We start from the raw sequence: 21,237 nt of genomic DNA on the forward strand, positions 1-21,237 counted from the left end.
CATACGGGTTTGAAACGACATAAGGAAAGGATGGCAGAATGTTTCATCTGTGAGTGAACTATGCCTTTAAGATCAGTTCATGCAAGTGAAGTAGTACTTGAGAAGGCATTAAAAAGGGATGAAGCATCATTCTTTTCTTCAACTTTTTGAGTCATCAAAAGAGTCATCCCTAGAAGCCCGACAGCCACCGTGGAATCAATCTGACAGCAACAATACTGTGAATTTGCTTATTCAGGACAACATGCCTGTGTTCTTTTTTCTTTTTTTCCTGCAGTGCCAGAACATCTTAGCTTGTAAACCAGATTGGAGTACCAAACACAAAACACAAGTTACTATTTCTCAAAGCTGATAGAGAACTCTAGAAACGGTTTTAGCACAAGCACACATAGCCGTGACACCAGATCCAAGGATGGAGTAAACAAACTCACCAGTGTGCCAATGATTTTACATAAGCTAAAAGCATTCGCACATGACTTTATTCAAAGAACCGAAGACCTGCTGCTAAACTAAATGCGCAACTGTCTATTATAAGTTTCTTTTGTTTTATTCTCTGTCTTTCAACACACTTTATCACGCTGGTTCCTAAAGCACTTCCTTTCCCAGTCAGTGGATGTGAATGCTGCAAACTCATAAAACATTCAACATCACTCAAGGTCTATGCCCGCACTTACACAATAGGATTGTTTAGAAAACAAAGGAACACTGTCTTGGGAAGTATAGTGCAGGAAATACGCCTTTTTTCAACCGGAGAGAGTGTATAGAATACAGAAAAAGAGAGAAACAAACCACAAGCTTGCATGCTTTTCTTTCTTTCCGCAGGAAGATTTCAGGAAAGCAAGCAAACCGAAACGTCTTCAGTGGAGTTTTGCTTATTAAAGCACATTCAGTTGTTCGAAGAACCTCTAAAAATAAAATATGCCTCTATTTCTTTTCCTCCCAAGTTCTATGCTTGCTCAAGAATTTGACTATTCTGCTGGTATATCCTTCTAGTATAAAACCAATACCTCGACCTATCCAGAAACACACAGTGAATACTAAAACGGCACTTCCTCGGTTTCTCCAGTCTCAGTCTCAGGTTTGATAGACGTGGATGGTCTTTTTCAGGGACACAAACACCATAAATTCAGCTTCAGCTCATGAAGACGTTTACATCTTTCGTGCCAAAAGACAGTGTCTGTCATTACTGTAATCATATTGCAAAAACACGGGGAGGCACAGCGACTAGGGACTCGGATTCACATGCAGTAACAATCGACTGTCAGTACTTACATTCTCTTACTTCCTTATCCCTCTCACACACACATAGACACATATATGTGTGTCTTTACCCACTGATTTGGGCAAGGAACTGTCACCAAAAGCTGTTCCTGCTTAAGCGTTGACATGTTGTGTTACATTTTCTATGCGTTTTGATGTCACCGCTTGGAGTGTGAAAGATCCCAATGAAGTTCTTGCAGGCAACGTGTCTTGAGCACTTGACATTTTTATTCTGTCGCTCTCAGAAGTTACTGTCACAAATGAGCATGTGTGTTTCAGAGAAAGGCACCTTTTTTATCTGATCATAAACCCGCCGTTCACAGGAGGTAGGGTGATGCTGCCGTCTTCAACAGCGGGAGAAAAAATTCACCCAAATGTAGAGGGAAAAAGAGAAAGAAATAGAGGCGTATTTTTTTCAGATTCTGCCCTATAATTGAAAATCTGAATAATCCAGTGATTCTCAACCAGGCATGTGTACCCCAGGGGGTACTTGCACAGGATCCAGAGGGTACTTGAAGAGATTTTGGTTATGGGCTTTGTTAAACCTATAAAACTGAAATTATAACCTGCGGTAAAAAAGTAGGACTGTGAAAAAATCATTAATGTAGAGATTTTTGATGATAATGCATGCAGTTTCTATTGGGATCAGTACGATTTTTTTTTAAATAAGTTTCTTTGTTTAAGTTTTCTTGCTCATTAAGGCAATCAAAAAAAAAAAAAAAAAACTAATATTGGGAAATATTATTTCAGTGTACAATAACTGTTGTTTTCTATGTGAATTTATTTTAAAATGTAATTTATTCCTGCGATGCAAAGCTGAATTTTCAGCATCATTACTCCAGTCTTCAACGTCACATGATCTTTCAGAAATCATTCACATATTAGAGTGATTTCTGAAGGATCATGTGAAATCAAATAAAATATATTTTAAATTATATTAAAATAGAAAACCAATTTAATTTTGTACAATATACATTTTTTTTAATCAAATAAATACAACCTTAATAAGCAGAAGAAACTTCTTTGTATGTTTGTATGTATGCATGTATGTACAGTCAAGCCCGAAATTATTCATACCCCTGGCAAATTCTGACTTAAAGTTACTTTTAATCAACCAGCAAGTTTTTTTTCACTGGAAATGACACAGGCTTCTCTCAAAACATAAAACGATGTACAAGAGGCATCATTGTGGAAAAAAATATTTCTCAGCTTTTATTTACATTTGAACAAAAGTGGCATGTCCAAAATTATTCATACCCTTTGCAAACTGTCACAGTCTATGGGAAAATCCAAAGTTCTATACCATTCCAAATAGTCCAAGCTGTTCTAAAGCATCCTAATTACCCTGATTAGGAACAGCTGTTAAAAACTCAACAGGTTAAAAATCAGAAGCTCTCTGCTGTATGTTTGTGGACAGTCATGGCTAAGACAAAGGAGCTCACTGAGGACCTGCGGCTGCACATTGTGACTGCTCACAAGTAAGGAAAGGGCTATAAGACCATATCTAAATGTTTTGAAGTTCCAGTGGCTACAGTGCATAGTATTATTAAAAAATACAGACGTTCCGCACTGTAAAAAATCTCAGAGGATGTGGCCGGAGGCCAAAAGTGACACCTGTGCTGGCCCGGAGGATAGTGAGAGAGGTAAAAAAGAATCACCACCAAGGCCATCCTGATGAATCTGGGCTCTGCTGGTGGCAACATCTCAAGGCAGACAGTCCACAGACACTGCACACCGCTGAGTTCCATGGACGCAGACCAAGGAGGACACTACTTCTCCAGATAAGGCACACCAAAGCCCACTTGGCCTTTGCAAATGGACAAAGAAGAAGACTTCTGGTCTTCTGTTTTATGGTCAGATGAAACAAAAATGTTATTGTTTGGCCACAATGATATAGCCTTCATTTGGCGTGATTTTGGAGTCAGACCTCAGTTTCAGTAGCCATGTCAAAGCAGTAACTAAATCAGCATACTATCATCTCAAAAACATTGCAAGAATTAGATGTTTTGTTTCCCGTCAAGACTTGGAGAAACTTGTTCATGCCTTTATCACCAGCAGGGTGGACTATTGTAATGGTCTCCTCACCGGCCTTCCCAAGAAGACCATTAGACAGCTGCAGCTCATACAGAACGCTGCTGCCAGGATTCTGACTAGAACCAAAATATCAGAGCATATTACACCAGTCCTCAGGTCCTTACACTGGCTTACAGTTATGTTTAGGATAGATTTTAAAGTACTTTTACTTGTTTATAAAGCACTCAATGGCCTAGGACCTACATACATTGCAGATATGCTCACTGAATATAAACCTAACAGACAACTCAGATCACTAGGATTGAGTCAGTTAGTAATATCAAGGGTTCACACAAAACAAGGGGAATCCGCTTTTAGCTATTATGCCGCCCGCAGTTGGAATCAGCTTCCAGAAGAGATCAGATGTGCTAATACATTAGTCACATTTAAATGCAGACTCAAAACTCATCTGTTCAGTTGTGCATTTATTGAATGAGCACTGTGCTACGTCTGAACAGATTGCATTATTTTATGTATAATCATTTTACTGTATTAATTAATTTTAAATCATTTTTAAAAATCATCTTAAATGTTCTTAAATTTTGTTTTTTTGTTGTTGTGATTATTATAAATTTGTATGATTTTTATGCTACTATGATTTTAATTCCTTTTATGTACAGCACTTTGAATTACCATTGTGTATGAAATGTGCTATATAAAAAACTTGCCTTGCCTTGCCTTGCCTTGCCTAAGAACACCATCCTCACTGTCAAACTTGGTGGTGGGAACCTAATGTTTTGGGGGGGTTTTTTGCCGGTGGACCAGGAAACCTAATCACAGTAAACAGCACCATTAAAAAGGAGCAATACATCAAAATTCTCAACAACAACATCAGGCAGTCTGCAGAGAATCTTGGCCTTGAGCACCAGTGGACATTTCAGCACGACAACGACCCAAAACACACAGCAAAAGTGGTGAAGAAATGGTTAGCAGACAAAAACATTAACGTTTTGCAGTGGCCCAGCCAGCCAGAGTATTTTGCTTGTTTTAAGCAAAAATGCACTTAATTTTGACCTTTTTTCTGAATACAAGACAATAATTTTTACTCGTCTAGAAAATACTAGAAAAGCAATTTTTTGCAGTGCAAGGAGACCCTCCAGTCTAAAAGAGTTGGAGCTCATCGCTAAAGATGAATGGGCAAAAATACCAGTGGAGACATGCAAAAAGCTGGTCAGCAATTATAGGCGTTTGATTGCTGTGATAGCCAAAAAAAGGCTTTTCTATTGATTATTGGGAAGGGTATGAATAATTTTGGACATACCACTTTTTGTTCAAATGTAAATAAAAGATATATTTTTTCCACAATGATGCCTCTTGTACATTATCTTATTATCTTCCGGAAGAAGGTTGTGTCATTTCTGGCCCCCCAAAAAATGCTGATTGAATAAAAGTAACTTTAAGTCAGAATTTGCCAGGGGTATGAATAATTTTGGGCTTGACTGTATGTATACATACATACATTTTTATTTGCATTATTTGTTTTTCAGATAATGTCAGCTGCATACAAAGTGACCCACATTTGGTTTCTGACAACTGAATATGTAAACAATTTACCTATGGAGTCCCTTTAAGATCTCCATATCTCTGGGCATGAACCAACAAAGGCCTTTAAAATGACGATCCCAAAGGGAAAGTTAAGAACCAGATTCTAAAATGATATTAAGATATCTTTAATACTTCTTAAATTACAGGTTTGCAATCTGAAAAAAAAAATCACAAGAAGTGCTTTTGGCCATTTTTGAACTGTTGGCATATAACATCGATCAACATAGATTCAACATAGATTTTAATAGACCTACCAATCTCTGTTTAAAAATGATGATGCTGCCAGCTTTCTAAAGTCAATTTTACACCCCTCTAACTTGGCTCCAAATTTCAGGTGAAACTTGTCACTTTAACCCCCTCTACATAATAGTGGATTACTTAGAAAATATACACTTGTGACATTTAATATTTTGGCTTTCATCCTTATTTGATAAAAATATTAACAAAATCTAAAAATTTTAGCCCGGGATGTTTTTCGAAGTTTGGTTGATTTGAGACAGAATGATCCTTTAATATTATTAATGACTGTGCATGGTGTATAAATATTTAGTGTTCACATTTCTGGTTTGGTGCAGATGGGGTTGTGGGATACACAAATTGAAAAATAGCTTAGGAAACACTGAATTAATCTGTTTGTTCTGTCTCTGTTGTACAGCAGCACTTGTTTCTAATGTTATTACTTGACTATTGGATATTTTAGAGCTGGGAAGTAGAAGTAGGAACATCATGAGCCCCCTGATGTGGTAACCTCTTGCTGAACTACACCATCAACTGTGAACTTGATGAATTCAGAGGTATTGGAAGTTCATTTTTCCTCACATGCAAATATATTTACAACACTGGAGACTGAAAGAAAATTAAATCAGCATATCTTGTAAAACGACCCTCTGGTGTGTAATATTAAAGAAATCTATTTTGTGATAGATGCGCATTCACTGAATGGATTGTTTGTCCCGATGTTCAAATAATGTGAATGGAGTCTATTAAAAAGAAAGACAGAGTCGAAAACAAAGATGGTTTATAATCAAAAGTCTGCGTTTTGACTCTCTCAGCCAATTTCAGTCAACCCAACACAGCAACTGATGTCATAGTGCCCTCAAAACTACAGGCAGGCTAAACACTCTATGAAGGTCAATGACCTGAGGATTAGATAAAGGAGAACAAATTTAATAAGGTCTGTAAATTGAGTTTCATAGTTCAGTGGCTCAGGAGCCTGTTTCATAAACAACAATTCAACCTGTTTTATTTATAAAATGTATTTATGAAATATGTTTCTTCCTTGCTATCTCTGCTTTTTAAAATAGTGGGAAAAGATACTTGACACATAATGCATTTAAGGAAGAACATGCACTGTGTGTTAAGTTAAAAGCATGATAGAAAGCTTTAAATAGCTGGTTTTGGTGTTTATTTCTTTAGGCCTTGCAGCTATATAATCTAATTAAACCTTATATATGAAATTTAAACCTTAGGGGGAGGTGGTGCTAAATTGGTTCTGAAAATATTATAAGATCACTCCACAGGATAACAAGCTTTTGGGATGTAACCTGATGTATTATGACTCATCAGGACTGACGTATGAAAAGGATAGAAAATTAACACTTGACAAGTGCCAAATATGAGTAAAAGCTGCTTTAATGACATGGCAAGTAACTTTATAGAAACTGCAACATAATAGAAGGTTGTAGAATGGTAGCGTGATTCACACTGGTGTAAGTGACATGGACAGTTCAAACAAAATGCACACAACTTGTCTAGTAAAGGAAAGGCTTGTCAACCTTATTCTTCAATGTGGAAGTAACCGAAAGGATCAGACCGGAAGCTAGACCTATAAAATTTAGAAATGGCGGCGCCTGCTCTTATGGGAAAAATAAGGTGGATCGTGTATAATTGTTTCCTCCAGAACACCAAAATGAATTAAATCTCAAGTTTAACCAGAATAGAGACATCAGAGCCAGCGGCAAATTCTAGAAGATCTGGCTGAGGTAAGGCTGCTCTCAGCGGGTTCATTAGCACTGAATGGCTGCTGATGCCCTGGAGCTCAGACGTTATCTTTATTAACAAACTGCATATTTGACGTCTAAACAAGTACATTCTTGCCTAAAAAACTTTTGAAACTACATTTCATCACACAAAAACAGTATTATTTATAAAAATATGAGGGATTTGGGCCTCCAGTGAAACGGTTGGAGTTCTGATATCACTAGAATATCGCACTCCTCTCAGCTAATCAGCTTCAAAGACCAGAAAGAACTGTTCTATAAATAAATATATGTAAAAAGTTCTACATTGATTTGCATTTTAATGAGTGAAATAAGTATTTGACCCCTTTGCAAAACATGACTTAGTACTTGGTGGCAAAACCCTTTTTGGCAATCACAGAGGTCAGACGTGTCTTGTGGTTGGCCACCAGGTTTGCACACATCTCAGCAGGGATTTCGTTCCTTTGCTGATCCTCTCTAAGTCGTTAAGGTTTCGAGGCTGACGTTTGGCAACTTGAACCTCCAGCTCCCTTCACAGATTTTCTATGGGATTAAGGTCTGGAGACTGGCTAGGCCACTCCAGGACCTTAATGTGCTTCTTCTTGATCCACTCTTTTGTTGCCTTGGCCATGTGTTTTGGGTCATTGCCATGCTGAAATACTGTACCCATCCACGACCCATTTTCAATGCCCTTGCTGAGGGAAGGAGATTCTCACCCAAGGTTCTTGCCCCGTCCATCGTCCCTTAGATGCGGTGCAGTTGTCCTGTCCCCTTAGCAGAAAAACACCCCCATAACATAATGTTTCCACCTTCATGTTTGATGGTGGTGATGGTGTTCTTGGGGTCATAGGCAGCATTCCTCCTCCTCCAAACACGGTGAGTTGAGTTGATGCCAAAGACCTTGATTTTGGTCTCATCTGACCAAAGCACTTTCACCCAGATCTCCTCTAAATCATTCAGATGTTCATTGGCAACTTCAGTCGGGCCTGTACATGTGCTTTCTTGAGCAGGGGGACCTTTGCAGGTGCTGCAGGATTTCAGTCCTTCACAACGTAGTGTGTTATCAATTGCTTATTTTTTCAGATGAGAGCTAGTTTTGTATTTCATTTGGAAACCAACGTCCTAGCGTCTGGAGGAAGGGTGGAGGAGCTCATAGCCCAAGTTGCTTGAAGTCCAGTGTTAAGTTTCCACAGTCTGTGATGATTTGGGGTGCAATGTCATCTGCTGGTGTTGGTCCACTGTTTTTTTTGAAAACCAAAGTCACTGCACCTGTTTACCAAGAAATTTTAGAGCACTTCATGCTTCCTTCTGCTGACCAGCTTTTTAAAGATGCTGATTTCATTTTCCAGCAGTATTTGGCACTTGCCCACACTGCCAAAAGCACTAAAAGTTGGTTAAATGACCATGGTGTTGGTGTGCTTGACTGGCCAGCAAACTCACCTGAACCCCATAAAGAATCTATGGGGTATTGTCAAGAGGAAAATGAGAAACAAGAAACCAAAAAATGCAGATGAGTTGAAGGCCACTGTCAAACCTGGGCTTCCATACCATCTCAGCAGTGCCACAGACTGATCACCTCCATGCCATGCCGAATTGAGGCAGTAATTAAAGCAAAAGGAGCCCCTACTTTCCAGAAGGCCAACAATTCACATTTTTTTTTTATTGGTCTTATGAAGTATTCTAATTTGTTGAGATTTGGTGGGTTTTTGTTAAATGTGAGCCAAATCATTACAATTAAAAAACCAAAGACTTAAACTACTTCAGTCTGTGTGCATTGCATTTATTTAATACACGTTTTTCACAATTTGAGTTGAATTACTGAAATAAATGAATTTTTCCACGACTTTCTAATTTATTGAGATGCATCTGTTACAGTTGAATAATGGATAGAACATTATAGACAGTACATATTCTTAATTTACTCACAAAGACCCTGCTTGAGCATTTCGATAATGTAAAATGCTAAATATTGGTATTGATTCTTCTGCACGATGACCAGATAGATTTAGGAAACCACGTAATAAAGCATTGAATATAAACTCTTCTGCATGACTTAAAACATAGCCTACTTTAGTCATTTTTTCCCCTAGTGTTATCATCCACAGATTGTTGCTTCCAGTGTCTTCCCCGTCTTTTTCCATTCCATGTCCATATCTGTGAAAGTGAGAAATTGCTGTAGCAGAGAATGATGGGATATTGGAATATGGTCTCATCAGCAATCTCTAGACTTCAAAAGTGCTCTAGAGCAGCCATGATCAAGGCAGCGTGTGTTGAAGTACCACAGATCCCTCAGAGGTCTTTTGTTATTGGATACTGGTAAATTGCACGCCTTCTGAGATGTAATGGTGTTAAAACGTCTTCATAATGACAGCAATAAGAGGACATAACTATCAATTTGTAATCTTTTATAGCCCTTCTGAGGGTATATCAATTGAAGTCAAATATTTATAAAACTAGAACATTTATAAATGATGTATATTAGCACTTTGTTTTTACTCCATGCAGATAGTGCTAATGTCCATGCAGCAGTAATCTCTGGCAGGCTGCATAAATATCTACTTTCTGTTGGTTTATTTATTGCTTTCGCTTCTCTCGTAGTCACATCTCTACTGCGTTTTTTATTTTTTGGAATTTAATCTAACACTAATATGCCATTACACATGCTATGCTAATGTGCTGTTACACATTACCCATGCTAATTCGAAGATGGCACACAACGAGAGTAAAAGGGAAGTATGCAAATTCAAACCCATCATTTTCCTGCAGTCTGGTTAAGTGACTTTCACTATGATGTGCAATCCACTGACTAGCTATTATGATCGCACAGTCTCTCAGCCGCTGCGTTGTGGCGCTGAAATCTAATTTGATAAAACACAAGTTCAAACTGAGAGGCTGCGAGCACAGTAGAAGATGATATGATGCAGCTAATTTGCTTAAAGGTGATCAGTGTGTAGTGTGTGTGTGTGTGTGTGTGTGTGTGTGTGTGTGTGTGTGTGTGTGTAGGTGTTTCTGTGGGTGTTCTTTTCTTTTTATACCTGTTCTAGTATGAAAATGTTATCCAGGCCCAAATGGGCAAGTTTTCCTGTGGTACAGTAGTGTTTTATTTTTTTTTTATGTAATCAAAAAGTTTTTTAAACACAATTAGTAACACAATATTTCAAATGTAGGTTAAGATGACTCCCCCACCTTAATTGTTTTTATTGTCCATAGATGACACAAAATCTCATTTCAATGTTTTTGATGAATGGCTATGCTGTTTTTGAGTTTGTCATTTCAACAGAATATCAAAATTCGTGAAATTTAGTCATACAAAACAGTTTTGCAGTTAATTGATCTAATTTTGTGTCTCTGGAAAAGTGACCTATGACATTAATATTATGTTCAAATATCAACATTTTTGTGCCTATTTGTTACACTCTAAAAATCCTGGGTTAAAAACAACACAGAGTGAAATATGTACAAACCATGCAATTGGGTTGTTAAATGTTTAATCCAAGTTTCTTTGTACACTCTAAAAAATGCTGGGTTAAAACCAAACCAACTTGGGTTATTTGTTAGCCCAGCACTGGGTAAACATTGGACAGAACACATGCTGGGTTATTTTGACCCAACTGATTGGGTTAAATGTTTTTACCCAACATGCTGGGTTGTTTTATTTAAGGCAACTATTGTTTAAAAATATTATATTGCTTGCTCAAAAAAGCTAGAAATTAAAAATCACACACAGAATTATACAGACAACAGCAATAATAAAAATTTGAACATTTATTATTAAGCAAAAACAACCATACGGACAAAAATATAAGACATATTGAATTTATTTGGGTGAATACAGCATAGTTTACAATATTACAAACATTTAAACTCATTCAACAAATATTTGACATTGTAAAAAATTTGCAAAAATCCTGCGCTCTGAATGTAACACAACAGCTGGGTTGTTTTGTCGAAGACTGGCCAAACCCAGCAGTTAGGTGGTAAAACACAATATTTAATAACCCAGCTTAGTTACAGAAAAACTACCCAGCACCTGGGTAAAAATATTAAAAACAACCCAATAAAATGACCCAACAAGCTAAACCCAGCATTTGGTTAAACTTTTGTTTAAAAACTATTGTATGGCTGGCTTAAAATGAGAAAAAAAAAAAAAATCAGACACATTATTACTAGAGGCATTAGCAATAAATTTTCAACTTATTTTGGGTTCATTTTAAGGAAGAAATACAGTATTTTTTAAGAAATAGTTGAGATAAATAAAACTACCCAGAAGGTTAAACATTAAACAAGTCAGTTGCTGGGTTTCTTCATATTTCAGCCAGCGTTGGGTTGTTTTTAACCCAGCATTAGAGTGTGATGTTATTATTTTAAAATGTAATACTCATTGTAATTAATGGGGTTATTATTCAGTGTTTCCATTAATTGGATGCACATTCCAGCTTTGCATTAAAACCTACAGGTTAATTGAGTGAAGTCATTGAATTTGCATTCATACTGTTGCTATTACACATCTTCAATTAAAATATAAGCAATTAAATATATAAATATTCATAAGTCTGTATAGAAGTCACAGAATAAATGTACCTTGCAGATGAATCTCTTTTACTGGGATTTAGCTTTGTCTGGCATCATTTACTAAATGCTAGTATAATTTAGTAAATGATGACAAAGTAGATAATATAATTTTTCAACCAACTTTAAAATATATATGAATATAACACTTAGTGTTAAGGTTATTAGTTAAGATAAACTAAGAAAGAGCAATACTTCTACAGCATTTATTAATCTTTTTTTGCATTTACTAATGCATTATTAAAATGAATTGTGTTTGTTAATATTAGTTAATGCACTGTGAACTAGCATGAACATTATCGTTCATGTTAGTTAATACATTAACTAATGTTAACAAATGACACCTTATTGTAAAGTGTTACCATAAATATTAATAAGAATTATGTTTTTACATTATTTTACATTTTGTGCTATAAACGTTGTGCATCTTACTCCATCTTACCCAACTGAGTGAAAAACACACAAGGCTTTTTTGACCAAATAACCTTTATTTTTTCAAGAGACATTCAAAGACACTCTAAGAAAATAGCATTCTTAATGTATTTAATGTAGTCTGGGTCAATTTGGACTTTTCTTGAAAATGAAGGCATTTTGAAGATAAAGACATGCCCATATTGTTTTATTAGAAGCATGGCCTTTGGTGGCAATATCTGAAGATATTTGAAGAATTTTCTTCTTTCATTGAAAAACTGAAAAATCCATTCCATCTGCTATTCTAACTATGCATGATTACAAAATGGCATTTTATTATTTGCAATTAGCATTGTTCTTCCCTGTGACCATCTCTGAAGAATAATTTGAATATTTTGTATGTTTGCACAAAAGAAAATAAATAAGGGAAAAAAAACAAAATTAAAGAAAATGTTAGATGTTTTTTATTATTATTTAACTGGATGAGCGTGTGTATTAAATAGAGCACTACATTTAAGCAATTATGTAATTTTGTTTATCAAATGCTCTAGTTACTGCCATGAAACATCTTAAGCTGAGGTTCAGGGAAAATTGGAAGTGCAGCCAGTGAATACAAGTCATGCTGACCGCTTCGTACCTCACAGCTAATTGCTTTAGGGAGCGGATAAATAATGCCAATTCAGAGAAGCCTATCTTGAAAAGTATTGAAAAGTACATCAAGGCTGAAGTAACTTTTACCTTGATACAAACATCGACTGAACAGATGCAAAACACCTTAAGGAACAGGCTGCTGGCAAAGCATCTAGGAATGCTGTTATTGATCAATGGCTACAGCTTCAGCGGCCTGTACAATTCATTATAAAGGTGGTGTCTCTAAATCTTTAATCATACTCAACTCAAAAGGCCCAGATGTATAGAACTACAATATTTTCTACATGTTTGCCAACTTAACACCCAAGTACCGTTTTCATTTCAGTCAATGGACATGAGATCGATAAACAAACAATTCACATGTCCTTATTGCTAATTAACTATGTTGCTCTGAAGTCTCTCATCTTACACAAATTGAACTTGATACTCATGCACTGAGACAGTAAAGCAGAATTTCTGGTTTATAATACAATGCGAGTATCAGTTCATATTTTATGAATAGATTTTTTTTCATGCAATCCATTTGCAGTCCACACAGTGGTATGGTGCAGTTGCTACTTAAACTAACCTGAGTGAGCTGTCAACAGTGCTACTAAATCACTCAAATCTAATTGGGATGTGCAATACACTGAAATGATTATGTTTAATGTTATACTGCTTGCACTTACAATTTTCTCTTTAATCTGGTGAAGTATTTTAAATTCATGATCCAGAGATGTAGAATAGGATAATGTTTGGGTGGAAAGCTCTAAGCCCTTTTTGATTTAAATTTCATGCGTAATCATACAAAACACATAGAATCGGGGAGCTGTAACCTGTAACCTTCCTAATCTGACAATGCCCTTAATATCTCTAACTACTAGCCATTGGCAATAATAGACAGACAGCACATTTGTAAATGTAAAATACTGTCTATAATGCACTCAGTGTTCTTACACTGTATTGTATTTCTATACACTAAAAAATGCTGGGTTCAGCCTGTTGGGTCACTTTTTTGGGTTGTTTTTAATATTTTTTAACCCAGGTGCTCAGTAGTTTATCTGCATTCTACAAAATGCTGGATTATTATGTTTTTATTTATTTTTTTTATTTTTTTTACCCAAATGCTGGGTTCAGCTTGTTGGGTCATATTATTGAGTAATTCTTTTATATTTTTACCCAGGTGCTGGGTAGTTTTTCTGTAACTAAGCTGCTGGGTCAATTTTAATGCTGGGTTATTTTTTCTACCCAACTGCTGTGTTGAGCCTGTTTCCGATGAAACAACCCAGCTTTTGAGTTACAGTCAGAGCCCTTTTTGTGTGACACATCGGCACAAAAATTAACACTATTTTGGTAAAAAATGTGATTACAGAGAATGGTTGAATACACCTAAATTAAAATGCTATTATTAAATGTTATACATTCTTATTTTTTTAAACTGATTGTTAATAGAGTTTAATGTAATATTATGCTGTATTTAAATGAATTCAATTTGTCTTATATTTTTGTCCTGGGTGTTCTTGCTTAATAATAAATGTTCATCTTTTGATTATTGCTGTTGCCTGTGTGTGATTTGTAATTTCCAACTCATTTTAAGCCTGGAATATCATTTTTTTTTTTTTTACAATAGTTGACTTAATGACTTAAATAAAACATCTTATGTTGGGTAAAAATATTTAACTTAACAAGCTGGGTCAAAATAACCCAGAGTGTGTTCTGTCCAATATTCACCAAGCGCTGAATTGCCAAATAACCCAAGTTGGGTTGTTTTAACCCAGCATTTTTAGAGTGTACTTTACTACAGTATTTCTAATTTATTTATTTATGTATAATGTTTCCTTTTTATATAGTTTTCAGTTCTGTTTTTCGTCTTTGATATGTGGGGAGGCAAAACATTTCATGAAGAAAGAGATCAGAGATGATAGATAGATAGATAGATAGATAGATAGATAGATAGATAGATAGATAGATAGATAGATAGATAGATAGATAGATAGATAGATAGATAGATAGATAGATAGATAGATAGATAGATAGATAGAATTATAAATTTTCTTTATTAAATATTTGTGCATAGAATAATATCCTTATAATATACTATACAGGGGAGACCAGGCACAGGGGGACTTTATTTTTTAAAGTTAATTATTTTATTTTATTTATTTTTTATTAAATTGAAATTTTTGAATAATAATAATAATAATAATAATAATAATAATAATATTTATGGTAACACTTTACAGTAATGTTCCAGTTATTGTTAGTTAATAGATTAACTAACATAAATGAACAATGAGCAATACAATTATTACAGTTTGTATTCATCTTTGTTAATGTTAGTTAATGAAAATAAACTCACAGTGCACAATGTTAACAAGCACACTTTTTGATTTTAATAATGCATTATTAATGTTAAAAATTAACAGTAACTAAGATTAATAAATGCAAGTGTTAATTTTTAGTTCATTAAAACTAAAGTATTAAACTAATGTTAACTTTGAAGGGTTACCAAATTATTATTATTAATATGCTATATTTTTAATTAATTTACCAAAACAGTGGCCTAATATTTTTCTATGTAACCTTTTTTTTTTCATTTTGTGATTTGTTTTTCATACTGTTGAATGTCTAGAATTGCCTCTTTAATGGAAGGTTACATTATGACATCCTAAACCACATGAGCCGCTGTTTACAAAAAATGTTTACTTGTGTAAGGAACTTCATCTTTTTCCCGGGCAGTAACGGTGAAAATGTAAAGTAGCTATTTTTTTGTAGCCACGACTAAACGCTTAAAACAAACCTACCCTTAAACATATTCACTTTGGTAAAAGTGTGACAACTAGCGCCAGTCTCGTCTATTTATAAAGCACTTTAAAGGCGCCTTATTCACTTATTCGCTTACATGCCGCGTCGTATCCAAGCGTCTCTGCACTCCATTCCAGTGAAGGGGCTGGACTCCGCTCCGGGTTTTGCTCCCTCATTGCTCTATACATCGCGTCTCCTCACTCCTGCATTGCTGTAGCAGCAGATGTTCGCGCTCTGAAGCCAATATCCACCGTTCCCTTCACCGGAGCAACTGTTCTGCAGCGGAGAGTAAGAAGACGAAGAAGAGTGAGGACGTTTGCTCGCTCTCTTCACACGTCTGGAGTGTGTGCATGTGGGTGAGTGAGCTGAAGAAATTAGAGTCGCGTCTTTATTTACCACACCTGTGATGCGCTGCTGTCTCTGAGCAACGAAGACGCACTGATGGCCAAGGTACAGGAAGAGGATATGTGTTGAAAGAGGACTTATAAATGCGCTGATCGGTCTAATATTACAAAAACTAAACCTAGACAGACAGCAGATACTCTTCGCAGCTCATCAGCAGATATTACTGACTTAAACTTGAACGAGAAGGTGATAAAGATGCCGTTACACCTGGGTCCCTTTGTCCGCTGGAGATCCGGGCTTGTACTCACATGGATCTGCTTGTTTTCATCCGGATTTACCTTCACTGGTGAGTTTAATTCATTTTATAAAGGTGTCTTTCAGTTTCGACTGATAAAGCCATGCGTAAGTCATGCGTAATTGCTTTTACACACAGCAGCTGGCTCCCTTTGTGATGTGATTTCCCGAATAAGAAGACAATATAACATTTCACGGGGTTTATTTGTATTCCAAATAAGCAGTCTGCCCTAAATTGTCATATTAGTGTTACTTTTAACAGAGGCGAAGAACCTATTCACGAACTTGAACATGCAGTAAGTTTGATTGACATGTTTCTGCGAACACGAGACTCACGGCGCGCCTGAGACGCTACGGCGAAACGAATAGAAATATATGAAACCAAAGGTTTGTTGAATTGAAAATGACTAGAAATGTATACCATATCTGTTAAACATATACATATTGTTGAATATTGCGCCCTGTATTCCGCGTTGCGTTTCTGTGAGCGTCAGCTTGAATGAAGTACTCGACACGCGCCGACATTCATCCGTTCTTGCTGCATTGGCAGTGTTTCTGACAGCTTTACGAAGTACAGTGAGCCCTGTACGGTCATTGAACGGTACAGGGAACATTTGTTGTGTGCAGACATATAAGATGCTTTCGTGGTCAGCTCAGTGGAAAAGAACGTGCAGAAATAATCGTGCTCTCCTCCCATCACACATCGTGCACTTGTCTTGGTTAGCTACCCATTATAGCCTTACAAGGAAAGAAGTACAGGTTTACTATTTATGTAAAGCTTTAATATTTATTAAACACTCTAAATTGGTTTCATTATGGATACTTTTGTTTTTTAGAATTGTATTTATTTGCAATGCCAGAAATATGACATTGTCAGTACCGGTTGCTCAAAAAATGATTGTTTATTATTACTCCCACAGCCAAAATTAAGACCTAGCGTTTCAAAAACACCCAGCTTATGTGTTTTTTCATAAGAATCAGCGTGGATATGCATATTAGAATTCATTAATGTCATATTTTTAATGGGAGATATTTCATATTGTGTTGCGAACCTTTGTTTACAGTGCTGTAGTTGTTTTTTTCCAGCTTATTACTGTAGGCTGTTCCATATTATAACATCATAATAACATCAAATAACACTTTAACCTGTTGTCCATGACTGGACATAATTACAGTTACAGAATCACAGTCACCTAGTCCAGTGTTTCCCAACCAGGGGTGTTTGTAGCCCAAAGAGATTTAGCTTTTTTCCTTTGTAAAACAAATTCAAGGCTGTTTATAGATTCAGTTAATGTATTTGATTAGCTCTTATGATCATTTTAATATTAGCAGTAATTCGAAATGCCATCCAGCATAAAATCAGTTAAAAATAGCTTATTTTTGACAGCATTTGGTATGGATCAAAGAGCGCTTAAGTCTTATTTGGGCTGTGGAGGTCCATAAAACAAAAAAGGTTAGGAAACACTGACCTAGTCCACCCACAATGTGTTTGTGTGGACCAGTTTGGGCTTGCCGAGATCTGTATTACATTGTGTCAAGAGAGTAAGAGAAGTAAGGAAGGTCGTGGCTGTGGGAAACTTGACTGTGGGAAAGTTGGGTTGCGCTTCTGGAGGTTTTATAGTAATCATCACCACAGAGCCCAGCTGGGGACCGCTGATGAGTATCCTCAGAGCACTGTCAAAATTTCACACTCGGCTTACATTGTTCTGCCCCCTCTCTGTTGTGGACAGAGGACTAACTTGTTAAAAGTTGTGTAATTATCAGTCTAGCTTTAGGAACCTCTACATGCGAAAGCTAAATTAAGAGGGTATTTTCTTGAGCATTAATTAGAGAAGGATTTCGCATAAATTAAGACAGGGTAAACAATCATGCCTTAGGGAATCAGGGAATCATATTTAAAAAAAAAAATACGGTGGCATTTCAGCATTTTTTCAAACGTCAGTTCAAAAGGAGATTTTTTTTAAAAGTAGATTGCACGGCGTCGCTAAAAATGCCCTAAATTCCCACCATCTTCGCATGCTCTGTTTAATTTGTCAAGGACACTTATCTTGCTTCGCTTCTAAATGAGAAAAGATCAGACAGGAACTTTCTTATTCTCCAGACTTGTAAGAGGAGGAAATGTAAATTGGATGGAGGGGAAATAATGGAAGCACGTGTGCTCGCAGACATTGTTAGTCCAAAAGATCATAGAAGATCACACAAGGTGCTCTCGCTAGGGAGAAACTGGCTGACGGTGCATTTTCCTATTTAAAAAAAAAAACAAAAAACTTGTCTTTCCCCTGAAACATAATCCGGTCAAAAATAAAGGTCGCCCTGTCAGTCTTCATCAGAGAGAACACAAGAGACAGAACAGAGCTCTTCCTCGAACAATGTGGTGCCTTCAGGGAGATCAGCTACCGTTGAGCCGACAGGAGGGTTTTCATCAGTATGTAGACAAAAGGAATCAGCACATTGTGTGTGTGTGTGTGTGTGTGTGTGTGTGTTTCTTATATAGTCTGTGTTAGTGGCTCTGTTGGTTTTGCTTCTGGATTTTATATTGACCCGGAACAGTACTAAAATTTTCTGTTGCAGGAAAGTAAACAAAATATCCTTAAATTTAGACTTTACAATGAACTGCAAAATATGACAAAACTTAGCAACAATTTACAATAAGGTGTCATTTGTTAACATTAATGTATTAACTTACATGAACGAACAATGAACAATACATTTATTACACTATTTATTCATCTTTGTTAATGTTATAAAAAGTCGTTCATTGTTAGCTCATGTTAATTCACAGTGCATTAACTAATGTAACAAACACAACTTGATTTTAATAATGCGTAAGTAAATGCTGAATTTAACATTACGTTTAATAAATGCTGTAGAAGTATTAATCATTCTTACTTAATCTTAACTATGTTAACTTAATGAACATATTGTAAAGTGTTATCATTTTTTCTTGTCGGCATTAAGCATTTTTTTCATGCCTGCTGTTTGTGGTCGTATCAGAACCGACCTGCAATGCACGAAAGTTGTTCCTTGTGGTTAAAATGTATTTAACATCTAGTATTTTATTTTTTTTTGTTTATATGTGACCCTGGACCGCAAAACCAGTCTAAAGTAGAATTGTGGGTATATATGTAGCAATAGCCAACAATACATTGTATGAGTCAAGATTATAAATTGTTCTTTTATGTTAAAAATCATTACGATATTAAGTAAGGATCATGTTCAGTGCAGATATTTTGTAAATTTCCTACCATAAGTATATCAAAACTTAATTACTGATTAGTAATATGCATTGCTAAGAACTTCATTTGGACAAATTTAAAGATGATTTTCTCAATATTTAGACCACACACACACACAACCACAAGTCAAAGGACTCCAACATGGCAAATCGTATATGCGAGAATGTATTATACCTGCATATCTACACAACTTCAACTTCATCAAATTCAGTCCACACTCGAAGTACAGGAATCAGTCATGCAATCAACACAGCCCTGTAGTAAAGTATAGTTTCTTGTTTGTTCCCATCTCTTCGGAAAAGGAGTGATATAATGGGTTTGCTGTTTTTGCTGTGTGTGTGAGAAACAGGCAGGGGATTTTAGTGGTTGGAGTTTGTGGTGGGCTTGTTTCAGAGATTTTTGGCATCGCTGTTAGTGTGCTTGGTTGTTCATTGAAAGGGTTGGGTTTTGGGGTGCAGTGAAACTCAAAAGCTTTCTTATGTGGCTAAGAAGCTTCTCAAAGGCCCCTCAGACCCTAGGAACGAGATCATCATTTGGATTATTGCAATTAGGATGAAAGTAGCGTTTTGGAAAATAGCGTTCTCGCCTTTTTGTTGTTGAGGGGAAATTATTTTATCTTGAACTGAATATTATTTAGGCCCATACCAGATTTTCAGTGTACACGGTATTCGCAGGGTGTTTTTATGGTGATGTGTGTGTCAAAAATGAAAGAGAAATGATGAAAAAGAATTTTGTCCTTCTACTTGTAAGCAATAAAATCAAATGATGCATGTAAAGAGAGGACTCTGCTGTTATGTCGAGCTCTTGATGCTAACCAATGACTTTTCATGATGTACAAGAACTGAAAGAATCAAGCAATGGAGAATTTCAGCGGGAAATGGAAGATTTGAACAGATTAATGTCTGAGAGCAGTGTTCGCGGGAAGCGCTCGGAAGCGGAACGTGATTAAATCCGTTTTTGTTGTGTTTCATTTCACTCGACACCGGCCACATTACAATTTCACAACAATCTTAACCTTTTTTTTTTTTTTTTAAATAGATGGTATATTACTCCCACACTCAGTTTCTACACATATATATGTATAGCCGTATTTGAGTTTGATGAATGGAGAGGCGTGAAATGGTATAACAGAGATGAGGAAAAAGCAAACAGTGTAAGTCAACAGCAGCTGGCTTTCCATAATCCAAGAGCATGCTCCATTTGATGACAAATGTGGTCTTTTCTTATCTCACACTGCTATATATGTCTTCTCCATAAGTGTCAAATGCAAATAGAGAAGGAGAGGCGAGGCGGAGAACATGAGAAAGTGTGACACGAACCTTTGGGGTGGGGGAAGTCTCCTATCACACTGCATCAGATCTCAGAAATGTGCCCTTTCAGTTCAGCTAAACACATGTAGATTACTAATAATTGGGTGGAGTTGAGGTTTTGGGTCTTTTGATTTTTAAAATGGGTGTTGAACCATCGAAAGAGTCAGGGTTTGTCTGGTTAGCATGGTTGAGTTAACCTCTGCTGCAAAAAGCATCTTTTTTCCATTGATGGCCTTTTAGAAGTAACTATGATAATTTATTGCAAACAGCATCTGTATTGTTACAAACCTGTAAGTCCTTCTTTCATCTTCAGAACACAAATTAAGATAACACTGCAGTTTTCAATTAAAATTAAGAGCTTTATTTCAAGAACCGATTTTCTGAAACAAACCTTGCACAATATACGTTTCTTTTTATACGTTTCCCACCATATTCAGGGCACAAGGAAAATATTAGGGGACTAAATTAATATCAGCATATGAAGTATAATCGTCTCTCGTTGTCTCTGAGAGAATGCACGTCAGATGCTGAAAATCAGTTTTCACTTTCATTTTAACATTGTGCAGTTTTCACGTTGCTTGTGTGATCTCCATTGGCTCACCTCCATGGTTTAAAACATAAATATTAATAAAAATACAGTATGAAAAGACATATCTTTAAAATATTGTGACGTAACACTAACATAAAGCTAATGTTTTTCACTCACTGAAAGCTAACTGTTACATCTGTCTCGATCTCTGCTCTTATCACTGCACGCACGACTGCAGACACAACCCCTCTAGA

The 21,237-nt window shown here is 36.2% G+C and overlaps 1 protein-coding gene across 1 annotated transcript in view; it reads left to right on the forward strand.

Moving 5' to 3' along the window:
* Nucleotides 1-15,375: 15,375 nt before the first annotated feature.
* Nucleotides 15,376-21,237, forward strand: part of unc5a (unc-5 netrin receptor A) — a 279,601-nt gene continuing 273,739 nt past the window's right edge. The window contains exon 1 of the mRNA XM_073820581.1: nt 15,376-15,960. Coding sequence (XP_073676682.1) covers nt 15,870-15,960 — 91 coding nt within the window. The 5' untranslated portion in view covers nt 15,376-15,869. The remainder of the gene's footprint in view (nt 15,961-21,237) is intronic.

This window comes from Garra rufa, chromosome 16 (assembly GCF_049309525.1).
Source record: "Garra rufa chromosome 16, GarRuf1.0, whole genome shotgun sequence".
NCBI classification, from domain to species: domain Eukaryota; kingdom Metazoa; phylum Chordata; class Actinopteri; order Cypriniformes; family Cyprinidae; genus Garra; species Garra rufa.